Source organism: Lithobates pipiens, unplaced genomic scaffold, assembly GCF_037356315.1.
Source record: "Lithobates pipiens isolate NorthernLeopardFrog02 unplaced genomic scaffold, aLitPip1_a1.2 Scaffold_3, whole genome shotgun sequence".
NCBI classification, from domain to species: Eukaryota; Metazoa; Chordata; class Amphibia; order Anura; family Ranidae; genus Lithobates; species Lithobates pipiens.
Genome location: NW_027507790.1, coordinates 171463857 through 171480268, shown reverse-complemented (window position 1 = coordinate 171480268; position 16412 = coordinate 171463857). Strand labels below are relative to the sequence as shown.

The 16412-nt window shown below is 41.2% G+C and overlaps 1 protein-coding gene across 2 annotated transcripts in view; it reads left to right on the top strand.

The window, feature by feature from the left end:
- ZNF366 (zinc finger protein 366) overlaps positions 1-16412 on the top strand; it is a 34535-nt gene that overhangs the window by 2724 nt on the left and 15399 nt on the right. For both annotated transcript variants that reach the window (XM_077462499.1, XM_077462498.1), the window contains exon 2: positions 13979-15263. In XM_077462499.1, coding sequence (XP_077318625.1) covers positions 13986-15263 — 1278 coding nt within the window. In that variant the 5' untranslated portion in view covers positions 13979-13985. The remainder of the gene's footprint in view (positions 1-13978; positions 15264-16412) is intronic.

Below are 16412 nucleotides of genomic sequence, written 5' to 3'. Positions count from 1 at the left end.
GTATTTATCCCCACTGATCCCCTGTGAGACATCTCTCCAAAGTTTTCACCCTTCTTTTTTTTTAGGTTTTCTTATTTAAACTTAACATAATTATTAGAAAGGGTTTTTTTAGGCTTCTTTCTTGGTTGTAATAAACAAGCAGTTAGACAATTCTCATCAAAAATAAATCCTACTTGTGCTACATTTTAAATAGTCATAGTACATTCTGTATTGTACAAAAAAAGTAAATGAAAAGACAAAGAGATCTAGTTACATCTATCTACCTATCTATCGCCATTCTGCGTCTACCTATCTATCGCCATTCTGCATCTACCTATCTATCGCCATTCTGCATCTACCTATCTATCGCCATTCTGCGTCTACCTATCTATCGCCATTCTGCATCTACCTATCTATCGCCATTCTGCATCTACCTATCTATCGCCATTCTGCGTCTACCTATCTATCGCCATTCTGCATCTACCTATCTATCGCCATTCTGCATCTACCTATCTATCGCCATTCTGCATCTACCTATCTATCGCCATTCTGCATCTACCTATCTATCGCCATTCTGCGTCTGTCTGTCTGTCTATCTATCTATCTTTTCTGCCTACAAATACAACATAGAAAACACCCTTTCAGGAATAACATATCACAATTAATTAATGCACAGCAAAGAGAAACACAGAAATACATTTGGCCAAAGGTAATAAAACATATGAACCTATATTTGAGAAGTGGAAGGTGACATTTTAGTGTTACTTTTTTCTTATGGCATAAAATACAGCGTTAATGTGACCTACATCTGGACACCTGTCATAGCACTTCCTCCAGCTGCTGCACTGCTGTGTTTGGCAAATAGTATTTTAGAATTCTGGCAGATCTCTGCTTGCACGTTGAACAGCTCTAAGCACAAAGCATGTACATAAAAGAAACTTTATACGTTATTATTCGTTTAGTGAATGTGGTGAAAATGTACCTTCCAAAGAATGCCTAATAGAATGCAAGGATAAAAAAAAAGTATTTTTGCTTGCACATAATTGGATGATGGATATTACGTAGAGATTCACCTCATTCACTAATCTAAGGAAACATTCCGTTACAAAGTTAAATTCTGTTGCAAAGTGAACGGCCTGTTTTCCTTCAGTGAATCAACCATTCAGGTGTTGTAGCTATCTAACACTTCTGGGTGTGCCAGATTGCATATCCCCCCGCTAGGCATTGTTCTCCCAATGATCCCTGTGTCACTACTGTGTCCCCCTGGAGTGTTAGGTATCAGCACTGTCCGCAGTTCTTCGAGTGTGAAGTACCATCTCCCAGAGCAGTTAGAAAAAAGATTCTTCTTTTATAGAGGACTGCTGTTGTAAATTTTTCCACTTGGCAAAGAGATTCCAAACAGGTGCATTTTAGACAACAGGAGGGTAAAGCATATACATTTTTTTTTTACTCTTAAGTTTCAAGGAAAACAGCCACACTGCTGAAAATATATATATATATATATTATACATCAAACTTAATAAACAGAAGTTAGGGAAAAAAACAGTAAAATCAATACTTCCATAAATATCAAGCAAGATACCATACATTAATTCTGCAATTATATTACACAATACTCAGATGGAAAGCCTCACCATTGGCATTCAGTATTAATCACTAACACAGAGATTAAACCAGTCCAGAATTCTGTACTGGCCTCTGGAGTCAATTCTGGGCCGGGTCCGCTGGACATCAGATATGCCTATTTATATTAACCCTTTCCCGCCGAGCGTACGCACATCTGCGTGCTCGGCTTCCGGGGGTTATACCGGGATGATGCCCGCACCTGCAGGCATCATCCCGGTACCGTTTTTTACAGCAGGCGATTGGCTATCCAGGCATAACAGCCGATGCGGCTAAAAGCCGCTCGGCTGTTATGCCGGAGGAGCGGGAGGGGACGTCCCCCCCTCCCGCCGCCTCTCGCCGCTGTTACCGGTGCTCCCGCTTGATCGGGAGCACCGATTAAAGATCCGTCGGCTCTGGCTGCTGGGGAGGAACTGGAACGAAGCCGTAATCGGCTTCGTTCCAGTCTCCTCATCGTAAACACGGAAGCGACGTCATGACGTCACTTCCCGTTTACTCGGCTGCCAATGGCGCCGGTTTTAAAAAAATATCCGGTATTCAGAATCGCCGTTTTCGGCGATCTGAATACATTGAAGTGTAAAGGAGGGGTGGGGGGTCTTTTAGACCCCCGATCCCTCCATAAAGAGTACCTGTCACCACCTATTACTGTCACAAGGGATGTTTACATTCCTTGTGACAGCAATAAAAGTGATCAAATTTTTTTTTTTTTTTTTTAAACAATTTAGTCATTTAAAAATAAATAAAATAAATAAAAAAATAAAAAAAAAATTTTCAAAGCGCCCGCCGTCCCCGCGAGCTCGCGAAGCAAAGAAAACGCATGCGGAAGTCGCGCCCGCGTACGTAAACGGTGTTCAAGTCACACATGTGAGGTATCGCCGCGATCGTCAGAGCGAGAGCAATAATTCTAGCAGTAGACCTCCTCTGTAACGCTAACCTGGTAACCGTAAAAAATGTTTAAAGCATCGCCTATTGAGATTTTTAGGTACCGTACTTTGTCGTCAATCTACAAGTGCGCGCAATTATAAAGTGTGACATGTTTGGTATCTATTTACTCGGCGTAACATTATCTTTCACATTTCGCAAAAAAATTGGGCTAATTTTACTCTTTTGTTTTTTTTTTATTCATGAAAGTGTCCCTTTTCCCAAAAAGTTGCGTTTAAAACACCACTGCGCAAATACCGTGTGACATAAAATATTGCAACAATCGCCGTTTTATTCTCTAGAGCCTCTGCTAAAAAAATATATATAATGTTTGGGGGTTCCAAGTAATTTTCTAGCAAAAAATATGGATTTTAACTTGTAAACACCGAATTCCAAAAATAGGCTTAGTCATGAAAGGGTTAAGCCAAGCAGGTGCAATGTAAATGTGCACAAATATAAAATAAATTCATTTTTGGAGGTTTGCCCCTGCGTGGGAAATGTTTGGCCCCTGCGTGGGCAACTTGTGTACCACTGAAAACTCAATAAAAAAGATTTAAAAAAAAAAAAAGAAAAATTCATTTTTTTGGAGTACAGCTTTAAAAATGTTTATTAATAAACGTGGAGGGAGGAACCAGGGAATTTAGCATATAAACAGATTAAACTTTAGCTATAAAAAGTTCTCACAAATTTAAAGAATGCTTTTTGGTGAAATTAGAATTAAGTGCATTGTTATGCCATGAGCCAGTGTGGATTTGTTTATTGTTTAAGGTGATAGCAATACCAAGTGGAAGAATGTTCCAATACGTTTCAGCACTCATTAATAATGTTTCCATCCCAAGAACTTAATGTTACTTTCATTTCCTGTTGCTCATCTGAGGCTTCCTGGACCTCAAACTATTTATGCAGCTTGAAAATAAAGGCATGTGGCCAAAACAAAATACCAACTCTCTAATATGTATTTTGTTCTACCTGGAATCTAAACTGGCAAAAAACACTGAAACATGAACCTGATTTGTGAGCGAGAGACTCTGGGGTTTGCAAATTAACATAACATGAACATAAGTAATGTAAAATAAATATTAAAAACTATTATCTGCAAGCTTTTTTTTTTTTTTTAAGGGGAACTTTTATTGTACAGTATATAAAACATACACATATACATTACAAAGATGCAAACTTTTTTGATATCTGATAGGCAGCGTTATTTCATAAAACATTTTTTACTTTTTTTTTTACGTAACCCCTAACACAAAAGTATAAATACAAGCACACTAAACAAGAAAAACGCATCGATGAACACCCTTTTGAAAATGACTACATTGTCAATCCTATTGCTAGGGTGTAACAGCCTGTGTCATTTTAGATTATGGGGTTGATTTACTAAAGGCAAATAGACTGTACACTTTGTAAGTTCAGTTGCTCCAGAGCTTAGTAAATGAGGAAAAGCTCTGCTGACTTCCATCATCCAATCATGCACAAGCAAAATGTTTTTTTTTTTAACTTTCCCTATATGTGATTGGGTATTCTTTTCAAAGTGAAGCTTTACCTCATTTACTAAGCTCTGGAGCAACTGCACTTGCAAAGTGCACAATCTATTTGCCTTTAGTAAATCAACCTCTATGTATACATCGTGTGCACTGTTTACAAGGAAACAGGAGGTTCTTACCCCCTCCATTCATTGTTGTGTTTTTTATTTTTAAGTAGGGGAGGGTAAATACATTTGTTAACTAATATAACTTATTTTGGTTACCTTAAACACACATATTAAAGCAGAATTCACCTAAAAAGGGAAGTTCTGCTTTTCCTCCCTCCCTCCTTCCCTTCCTCTAAGATTTTTTTTTTTCAAGGGAGCGAGTACCTGTTTCTGACAAGTAAACGCTGTGCTACCACTCGGATCGCCTATGATTTGTTCACACACCCCCCCCCCCCACCCCCACCTGCAACCTCCTAGGACACGTCAGAGGTCCCAGGAGACTGCAGGTCCATTCATAAAGCACAGAGGGAAGTCACAGCTGGCTTCACACATCCAAGATGGCGGCACCCGGGATCCAAAGACCTGTGATGAACCGGCCTAGGTGAGGACAGTGCTGGATTTCTGGACTGGTTTCCAGAACGAAGATCCTGTTTAAGTTACATTTTTCCCCATATGTATTCTTACTGGTTGGTTCAGTATACTACTAAAAGAAAATACAATACAGATTTTGTTTCTTTTGGCTTTATTAAAGCTTTTAGATATGCATGCCTGCAATGCATTTTATGTGGGAAAGTTCTTGACAAAATGTAGAGGCATTTTTGAACTATACACGCATTGCATGAACATAAACCCAACAAAATAATTAATGTCAAAGCAGTGAAAGGGTTAATTGTTTGAGGCAGAATCAATTTGTTGGTAGCTAGCTCTCACCAAACCAGCGGTTTAGGTAGCATTGTTCTGCCGTGGTTGTCATTTGCAGTCTTTTCCCCTCCCACATTGCATTATCAATACAGGTCTGTAACATTTACTGTTTGTTTGGTTTGTATTTATTATAAGTCTTTTTATGGCTTTTTTGACATTTTGGTAAAAAGAAAAAAAAATGAAGAAAATTTTTGGGTTTCAATAACATAACAATTTTCTTCTCTTTGTCCTAAGATAAAAACGTTATATGTTCACAGAATACTTATTTTATTTTATAATGTAAGCATTGTAATAGAAATACAAACTTCTTCTATATGCACTAAGATACAAGAAACAAATTTTAACCCCCCTGGCGGTAGTCCCGGGTCTGGCTCGGGGGGTGGAGATTTTGTACCAAAAGCGGTAACCCCCGAGCCAGACTCGGGACCGCATTGCTGAATGCAGGGTGACTTTACTTACCTTGTCCCCTGGATCCAGCGATGTCCCCCCGCTGTATGAGCGAGCCGTGCTCCGCTTGATCTATCACAGAGCCGATCTCTGTTCCCTGCGATCGTTGCGACGCACGGGGACGGAGAACGGTGCCAAATTCAAAAAGTGAAACACACACATTACATACAGTATAATGTAATCTTACAGATTACATTGCTGTATGTAATTATTTCACTAGTGTTCTGCCCAGTGTCCTACATGCAGTTTTATATCATAAAAACTGTTCTTTATGCCTGGAAACTGGAGATTGTCCTTAGCAACCAAAACTGTCCCTTCACATCAAAAATGATTTTAGACCAGCTAGAAAACAGCGATAATAAATTAGAATCACTCACAGAATTGAGCGATAGCGATTTGTAGGGAGATCCGTCATCAAATACTGAAAAGTAATGACAGTGACAATTCTGCAACTGAGCAAATTTCAGTGTTTTTGATTTGATTACATTATTGAATAATTTTTATTATTGTTATATTATTATTTGGTATAATTATTTATAGTTATTTATTATATTATAATTTATGATTTCATTTTTCAAACTTTATCATACCAGGGATGTCTGCTTGTTTGGACAGATTTAAGTGAGTTATTCCTAAGAATTACAGGACTACAATATAAAATGCCAAATTTTCATGCAAAATAATTGTACCTCTTTCAGCACCTAAAATCTGAAATAATCATACCGCCAAGGAGGTTAAAGTTGTTACCAGATGGTACCAAACCCCAGTGAAACTGCAAAAGATATATCCCTCTTTATCGGATCGGTGCTGGAGATGTCAGGACGATAGGGGGACGATCCTCCATATCTTCTGGCTATGTCCAAATATAGAAGATTATTGGAAGACGATTCAACAAGTAGTTCAGAAATTTACGGAATGTAGAATTCCGAATGATCCGGCTTTTTTTCTGCTTCACACATCTGATATTCCAAGTAAAACTTACAAAAAAATCAGTTCTTCACCATCTCCATGAGGCATTTATTCCTTTATACTGGTAATCTATACAAGCACCATCCATAGGTATGTGGCTTAAAAAAAGGTAGAGGAAATTAAGAAAATAGAGGATTTAATTCTTACTAAGCGTCATCAAAAGGAATGTTATGTTGAGACATGGACCTCTTGGAACACGTATATATTTTCTCGGATGAAGGACGTAATATCGTGGGGGTAATTAGAAAAAAGTAGGGTATATAAATGTAACTTTTTGATCTGAGTAATACCTTGAGGGGAGCGCATTCACCTCCTCCATTTCCTTTATTATCCCTCCCCTCTCCCTACCTAAATTATAATTTTTCCACCCCCCCCCCTTTTTTGGGGGGGTGGAAAGATTTTCCTTTTTCTTTTTAGTATATTAAGTTTGAGAAAATTGGAGGCAAGAAGCATAGGGACACATACAGTAATAGGTTATAATATGATGGAATAGACATCTAATGCATAGAGAAATATTGTAGGAAGCAGTGGCGGAATTATAGGGGTCGCCAAGATCGCCATGGCGACCGGGCCCCTCGCCGCAGGGGGGCCCGAGGGCCCCTTGTACTCTTCGATAGGAGGAAAGGCTGAGAGGAGCTCCCCCGATCATCAGCCGAACTGAAATCGGCACTGTGCGGGAGCTCCTCACATTAGGCTTAGTGAAAGCAGTGTGTGCTCTTTGTCTCCCCCTAGAGTGCAATAACCGTCAGGAAGAGCCAAGGTAAATGTCTGCTGTTTTTTTTAATAAGACTATCTACTGTATTTGTGTTTGTATGTGTGTGTGTGTGTGAGCATGCTTGTATGAGTGAACATGCTTGTATGTGTGTGTGTGTGAACATGCTTGTGTGTGTGTGTGTGTGTGTGTGAACATGCTTGTATGTATGTGTGTGTGAGCATGCTTGTATGTGCATGTGTGTGAGCATGCTTGTATGTGCATGTGTGTGAGCATGCTTGTATGTGTGTGTGAGCATGCTTGTATGTGCATGTGTGTGAGCATGCTTGTGTGTGCATGTGAGCATGCTTGTGTGTGTGAGCATGCTTGTATGTGCGTGTGTGTGAGCATGCTTGTGTGTGTGTGTGTGTGAGCATGCGTGTATGTGCGTGTGAGCATGCTTGTATGTGCGTGTGAGCATGCTTGTGTGTGCGTGTGAGCATGCTTGTGTGTGCATGTGTGTGTGAGCATGCTTGTGTGTGCGTGAGCATGCTTGTATGTGCATGTGTGTGTGAGCATGCGTGTGTGTGTGTGAGCATGCTTGTATGTGTGTGTGTGAGCATGCGTGTATGTGTGTGTGTGTGAGCATGCTTGTGTGTGTGTGTGTGTGTGTGTGTGTGAGCATGCATGTGTGTGTGTGCGTGTGTGTGAGCATGCATGTGTGCGTGTGTGAGCATGCATGTATGTGTGTGTGAGCATGCTTGTATGTGTGTGTGTGCGAGCATGCTTGTATGTGTGTGTGTGAGCATGCATGTATGTGTGTGCGTTTGTGTGAGCATGCTTGTATGTGTGTGAGCATGCATGTATGTGTGTGTGTGAGCATTAATGTATGTGTGTGTGTGTGTGTATGTGTGTGTGTTCATGCTTGTATGTGTGTGAGCATGCTTGTATGTGTGTGAGCATGCATGTATGTGTGTGTGTGAGCATTAATGTATGTGTGTGTGTGTGTGAGCATTCTTGTGTGTGTGTGTGTGAGCATGCTTGTATGTGTGCGTGTGAGCATGCTTGTATGTGTGTGTGTGAGCATGCATGTATGTATGTGTGTGTGTGAGCATTAATGTATGTGTGTGTGTGTGTGTGTGTTCATGCTTGTATGTGTGTGAGCATGCTTGTACGTGTGTGAGCATGCATGTATGTGTGTGTGTGTGTGTGAGCATTAATGTATGTGTGCGTGTGAGCATGCTTGTATGTGTGTGTGTGAGCATGCATGTATGTATGTGTGTGTGTGTTCATATATATATGTGTATGTATGCATGTGTGTGTGCATCTGTTTATCAGTGGCGGTGCATCCAAAAGGGTGCACAGGTTCCACCCCCTCTATGACCAATGGATAGATTCATGCATAGCATAGCATGAATCTATCCATGGCCACCGCTGCCACCCCCATATTTAGGTGTCTGGTCCCTTTTGGGGTGCCGGGTGCCTGAATTACAGCGGCGGGGGGTGTTTTTGCAGCACCTGATTAGAGCCATGGGCTAAAATAGGCTTCAAAATAGGTGAACTGCGAGCGCCATGCTTGACGCTCACAGTCTACCCAGGTGTGTTAGAAAAGTGAATTAATATTCACTTTCCTAACACTGAACCGCCTCTCCACCAATCAGGTGTGCGGGTCTTTTACCCATCACCCGATTGGCTGAAACGATAGACACAGCTATTGGATGCCAGGGCTGGACTGGGACAGAAATTTGGCCCTGGACTTCATCCAGACCGGCCCACTTACATTTTGAGTGTCCCATCACCAGCCACTTACAACAGAGTGTCGCATTACCAGCCCCCTTACATCAGTGTCCCATCAGCACCCCCTTACATCAGAGTGTCCCATGAGCAGCCCCTTACATCAGAGTGTCCCATCAGCAGCCCCCTTACATCAGAGTGTGCCATCACTAGCCCCCTTGCATCAGAGTGGCCCACTGAGCCATCGGCCCACCGGGAAACTCCCTGTAGTCCCAATGGCCAGTACAAGCCTGTTGGACGCCCATCAGGAGGAGAGCACGGGAGATGAGGATGGCAGTAGCTGCATGGAGGACCCCGCTCATGGCCGTTACCCGCTGCCCCACCAAGACAGGGTAAGTGGCGGGCAGACAGTGAGCGGGCGGTGGGGATTCACAGTGGCAGCATTTGATGGGCACACCAACAGCATTTGATGTGCACACCAACAGCATTTGATGTGCACAGTAGCAGCATTTGATGGGTACACTGGCAGCATTTGATAAGTACACTGACAGCATTTGATGGGCACAGCGGTGGCATTTGATGGGCACAGCGGTGGCATTTGATGGGCACAGCGGCAGAGTTTTATGGGCACAGTAGTGACATTTGATGGTACAGTGGTGGCATTAGATGGTACAGTGGTGGCGTTTGATGGGCACAGTGGCTGTAATTGATGTTTTTTAAATTTGTTCCTTTATATGCAGCCACCCACTTGGGACTGGGCCCTGGTGTTCCACCATCGGGCTCGGAGAAAAGAGCCCTATCCGGAGGTCGGGGGGGGGGGGGGGCCGCCATGGTTTCCTGCATCGGGGCCCTGAAGGTTATAGTTACGCCACTGGGAGGAAGATTAGATGTCGGTTAGGCAGGGTAGGTATGGCCATCATGTAATATATATATTGATATTTTGAATGTTATGATTTAGATGAATGATGTTAGTTTGATATATCTGAATCGTAATTATTTTCTTACTCTGATATATCTAGAGAAGATATGTGTGTTTTGTGTTTTTGTGCTTTCTTGAAATAAAATAAAAATAAAAAAATAGAAATACAAACAATCATTTTTGACAATACAATTTACTCTTACTTGAAAAATCTTATTTCATGTTGTGTGTACTGTCTGTACACTGGCCATCTATTTTCACAACTTCCTGGATTCCCTGCATGCTTTGCCGTTTTTCCACTGCATTTTTTTTCACTAAGAACTACATATCCCATGGTACCTCACTGCCTGCAAGCAGTGATTCCTGCACTGATTCCGCCTCCTGAAACCCCTCCTCTCAGCATCTCTGTAGTTCAGGCTCTGCAAAATACATAGCAGAGCCTATTCACACTCATAGTAAATACGTGTCAGAGAGTTCAAAGAAGTACGTACGAACTTCAAGATCATCCATATTAATAGGAGAGTTATTGAAATACAATGTGGAAATTAATACAGTATATGAGTTAAAATTTTGACCATAGATATACTTTAACCACTTCAGCATTGAAAGGATTTACCCCCTTCCTAACTAGAGCACTTTTTGCAATTCAGCACTGCGTCTTTTTAACTGACAGTTGCACGGTCATACAGCTTTGTACCCAAACAAAATTGACGTCCTTTTTTTCCCCACAAATAGAGCTTTCTTGTGATGGTATTTGATCACCTCTGCAGTTTTTATTTTTTGAGCTATAAACAAAAAAGGAGCAACAGTTTTGAAAAAAAACTCATTTTTTACTTTTTGCTATAATAAATATTCCCCAAAAACATATAAAAAAAACTATTTTTTTCCTCAGTTTAGGCCAATATGTATTCTTCTACATATTTTTGGTAAAACAAAAATTGCAATAAGCGTATATTGATTGTTTTGTGCAAAAATGATAGCGTCTACAAAATAGGGGATAGATGTATAGCATTTTTTTTTTTTTTTTTTTTACTAGTAATGGCGGCGATCTGAAATTTTTGTCGATCTTGTTCGACATTTTGTCATAATGTCGATCTGCAACATTATGGCAGACACATTGGACAATTTTGACACATTTTTGGGACCACTGGCATTAATACAGCGCAAAATGCTATAAAATTGCATTGATTACTGTAAAAATGTCACTGGCAGTGGTGGGGTTTACACACACTTGTCCCTGTTCTGTCTCTCCTGCTCACGAATGCGACCATCGGCCATGAGCATCGGCACCCCCTCTGTGCAGCGGGCACGCGCCTGCTATCCCGACCCCGCAAGCCAATGTATAGCTATGACTGCTCATGCAGGGGAGCCAACCTGCTGCAGTATAACTGCGGTGGTGGGTTGGGAAGCTGTTAAAGGAGTTGTGAAGTCATTTTTTTCACTACACCTTTTTTTGGTAAATGAGTAGGGGTAGTATGTACCTCATACACATTCATATGGGGGAGCTGGGATCTGGCTTCCAGATTCTGATAAGCCCCCTGCCCACAGACCCCACAACCACCGCCCAGGGTTGGAAGAGGCCCTTGTGCCCATTAACATAGGGACAAGGTGCCTTTGGGAGGGGGGCCCCAAAGCACCCACTCCACCATGTTGAGTGCATGTGGCTTGGTATGGTTCAGGAGGGGGGGCTACTCACTCCCTCCCTTTCCTGATCTGCTGGGCTGCATGCTTGGAAAAGGGGACTAGAATGGATTTTTTTTGGGGGGGGGGGCACATCTTTTTTTTTTGGTGTGTGGTTTGCCATTTATTTATTTTTTTAATTTTGCCATTGGGTTCCCCCCTCAAGATTCATACCAGACTTAAAGGGCCTAATGTAGTCGGATTAAAGTCGGATCCCGTTCATTAATGTCGCATGGAAGTCGGACATGAAGTCGTAGTGCAAAGTCGGATAGGAAGTCGTCCCACTTCCATGTCAGAGCAGTGTGAACCCGGCATTAAAGTATTTCCTTTCCAATGCCAATACTTAGAATTTCCCTTCACTTCCTATCCCATCAAGATGATTGGCTGCATGTGCTGATTAAATTAATATTTACCAAGAATCCCCTTCTGATGGAGTGCTTCTTTTTGAATCGGAATGGGCATAGATGGATTGAAATCTCTACCGAAATGGACAAATTTTAATCCATCTAGCCAGCTTTAGACAAGTGTCCCCATCAGAACCCCTCCCTTCATGTGCTATAACAACTCAAAATATTAGATTTTCTTCAATTTCAGCCCAGGTAACACTGGTTACTAGGAGACACAGCAGTAAAAAGCTCAAAATATTATTTCACACACAAGGTATACAGTCAGAATCCAATTTTTAGCGATTTCCTATGGGAAGATAAGCCCATAAAAGCTGGAATTGTTGGGATGCCATAGGATTGGTGGCAGTAGCTCATCATTCTCTTTAGCCTGTTTTATAATGAAGGTCTGTGGACATCCTTTCTTCTCATCTAAAATTTTCTAAATCTGAATGCGCATAATTTAGAATTATAATGGTCACAAGGGGTTGGTACAATACCAGAAGAGATTAGGGAGTTTACAAGAGTGCATCATAATGTGTTTTGCTTTGTATAAGTGTCCCACAAACTACATTTTATCACATTGTAAAGAGCAGCTCACTTTAGTTCTCTGTATGACTCCATAATTTAAAGCAGGAGTCTCCAAACTATGGCCCTCCAGTTGTTCAGGAACTACAATTCCCATCATGCTTAGTCGTGTTTGTGAATGTCAGAGTTTTACAATGCCTCATGGGATGTGTAGTTCCGCATCAGCTGGAGGGCCGTAGCTTGGAGACCCCTGATCTAAAGAATACAACATTATGCTGTAGACTTCATCTCTTTTCTTCCATGACTGTGTTGTATAACATTGATAGCAGACACACAGCCTTATGCCACGTACACACAACCGGATTTTTCAACGGACTTGGTCCAGCGGACTGAGTCGGATGGACAATTAGATCGTGTGTGGGCTCCAGCGGACTTTTTCCTCCCCAAAGTCCGCGGACCTAGACATAAAACTTGCTTCAAATCTGTCCGCCGGACTCGGCTTTCTAGCGGACAATCCGTTCATCTGTGTGCTAGTCCGACGGACTAAAACCGACGCTAGGGCAGCTATTGGCTACTGGCTATGAACTTCCTTATTCTATGTCATCAATCTGCCGGACTTTTGGAGTGATCGTGTGTTGCCAAGTGCATCATTTGAAAGTCCGACGGATTGTCCACCGGACAAAGTCCACCGAAAAGTCCAGTCATGTGTATGCGGCATTAGAGTATATGTCAAGCCCATCTCCCTGTGACATTGGGATCATTATAGTGCTATGTGTCTAGGAGTGGACACATGCACAGTACGGTAAAGCCAGCTTGCTGGCAAAAGAGTGAAATGCTGACCAGCCCTATGTAGACTCAGTACCCGATTTCCGCCTGATCCAAGAACTATGTTTGGTTATATATTTTTGCTTTGGTGAGTAAGGGGCAATTGGGTTTTGGTTACTTTTAAGTTCACATATATAAAAGTGAAATATATAGGTTGCCATTGCTGACCACCTCCTGTAAATGCTAGTAGCCTGGTTCCCTTGCTAATCATCTGACTGTATCCCAGAAATGTTTGAATATAAAGATTTCTGACTTCACTAGTTGCTTATTTCTATGTGGGCAGTGACTGGTATTAAAATCAGGAAAAGCCAAGAACTAGCATTATCAGAAGGGGTTCAGCAAGTGCATCCTGTGTTTCAGGTTCACTTTAAGGGATGCCTATATACTGTAGTTTGGACTTAACAAAAGGCAGCTCCAGGTGTTAAGTTTCTGGTATTTCTACTTGCCTTTGCCATTTCTTAAATTTTTTTTGAGTATTTCATTTTACAGCCTACTATCTTGATTGACCTAAATTACAAAATCTGTGCTGATACAAATTTGTTGTTGTCTTTTTTATGCCGTAGTAGTGGAATTTTTCCTTATTTATATAAAATGGGATTGATTTACTAAAACTGAAGAGTGCAAAATCTGATGCAGCTGTGCATGGTAGCCAATCAGTTTCTAACTTCTAACTTCAGCTTGTCTAATTAAGCTTTAACAAAAAATAATAATCTAGAACTGTGCGTAAATGCGCCAGATTTTGCACTCTCCAGCTTTTATATATATATATATATATATATATATATATATATATATATATATACAGATTACGTATAACATATTTGAGTGACTCAAATGTCCTGTAATTACATATTCATCATATGTTTGTATATTTTTCTCTGCAGTTGAACAATGCAGAAAGACTCGTATGGCATAAAGGATTACACTCCGTGTTTCAGACAACCAATGCCTTCCTTTCTAAAATGTAGTAGACTGTCTCCTATAATTGAGAACTACAAGCCCCACTTCCCACATTACCAGTACGACCATCCAGTGGACAGCCTGCATCATTTTCATGAAGCTTTTGCAAGTGGGTCACACAGAAGAAAGGGTGCTCCTTCAAAAACGCCTAATGATATTAATACCAAAGACATTAATGGCCAAGTGGAGTCAAGCAATGAAGAAGACAAGCCTTTTCTTTCATCTCCTTTTCATTTACTTTGTCATTTACCTCCTCTGTCAACTTATGATGCCAAAATGATTGAGTTGTCAAACATTGGTCTGCAGTACTGCAGAACAATGGATCCCTTTTGGCTTAGTTCTTTAAAACAAGAATCTATTAGGACTAATATAATGTGGCCACCCGGACACCTGTATTTACACCCATCATATCCCTATTTTCACAAACAATATCCTGAAACATTGTTCCCTTTCCAAGTACCCACCCAAAGCTTTCACATGTGTCACGGCCTTAATGCTGGTCTCCCAGACAAAGGAGTCATAAGTAAAACCCAAATTGATGAAAGTGAGGACCCCAAGCAGACGGTTGAGAGAGTAGATATCAACATTCAAATTGACGACAGTTTCTATGTGGAGGTTGGAGATCAGAAACGTTGGAAATGCCCCATGTGTGAAAAGTCATACACATCGAAATACAACCTGGTAACACACATTTTGGGACACAATGGCATTAAGCCCCATTCTTGTGCCCATTGTGGCAAGCTGTTCAAACAACTGAGCCACCTACATACTCACATGCTAACTCACCAGGGCACCAGGCCCCACAAGTGCCAAGTCTGTAATAAAGCTTTCACCCAAACCAGTCATCTAAAGCGACATATGATGCAGCACAGTGATGTGAAGCCATACAACTGTAGGATATGTGGCAGGGGGTTTGCTTACCCAAGTGAACTTAAAGTTCATGAAGCAAAACATGAGAGCGGCAGAGAGAATATTTGTGTGGAGTGTGGACTAGACTTCCCCACACTTGTACAGCTTAAAAGACATTTGACGGTACATCGTGGCCCTGTGCAGTATAACTGTACTGAGTGTGATAAGACATTCCAGTACCCAAGCCAACTTCAGAATCATATGATGAAGCACAAGGACATCCGGCCCTATATCTGCTCCGAGTGTGGCATGGAATTTGTACAGCCGCATCATCTCAAACAACATTCCCTGACTCATAAGGTGAGTTACACGCATGACTATTTGTAATGCTGAGAAAAATCTTCTTCTGCCCCTTGTCACTCTAAATGCACTTATAGCAACATTTGCAGTTTCACTTGTATTGGGCTTATTATCTGAAGCTTAACAGACCTGACACCACAGATTTGGGTTTCACAGAAAGCAAAATCCATTAACGTAAACCATGAAGTGGAACTCCTGCCAAAACAGTTTTCGTACTGATTTTCGATATAGTGGCAGAGGGTAAAAACCTCTGTTATTTTGTTTTTCTGTTCAAATAAAACAACACTTTTGTCAGCTTTTGTTTGCTCTGTGCAAAGTCGTTCCAAATCCACCCTACTTTAAAAGCTTGTTATAAATTGGGGCAGTTGCCATTTTTGTTGAGATTTTTTCTATCTGTGTTGCCATTGAGGGAATTTCTCCTCATTTCCTGTTTTAGTAACCACACAGGATCTGAAGGAAGTCTTTCCACTGGGGACATAGCCATTAATAAAAAAAAGCTGTTGCAGCCCCTACACACATGATTAAAATTATTGCGTCTGTTGCTCTCCTTGTCTTTTTTTGAAGAAGATATCTCACTTCCCTCATGGTATCTGAGACAGGAAGTGTGAATTGTCCCCATGGGACATAGATAGCAATATAGTTTAGGCTTTAGGCACAGTGGTGTAGTGGTTAGCACTCTCAAATCCCAACCACACCACAACACTACCTGCCTGGAGTTTGCATGTTCTCCCTGTGCCTGCATGGGCTTTCTCCCACACTCCAAAGACATGCAGGTAGATTAATTGGCTTCTCTCCAAAATTTACCCTAGTATATGAATGGGGACCTTGGATCGTGGGCTCCTTGAGAGTAGGGACCAATGTGAGTGTGCAATGTACAGGGATAGTGACAATTGTAGACACTCGCTCAGGTTGGACTGGTGTCTTTATTCAACCTTACTAACTATGTAACTATGTACTCTTCCTAAAACTTTGAAAATCATTTTTGGCTGATGTTTCACTTTAAAACGCTAAGGCCTAATATACTGTATATTGACTGTTAAAAGTAGCTATAAAAATACTACAAAACTTCTCAGTTTGATTAAAGTAGGAAAAACGTTTTGCTGATTCAGTCCAACCAAATACGGCATTTTAGATATTTGTGGATGTGAA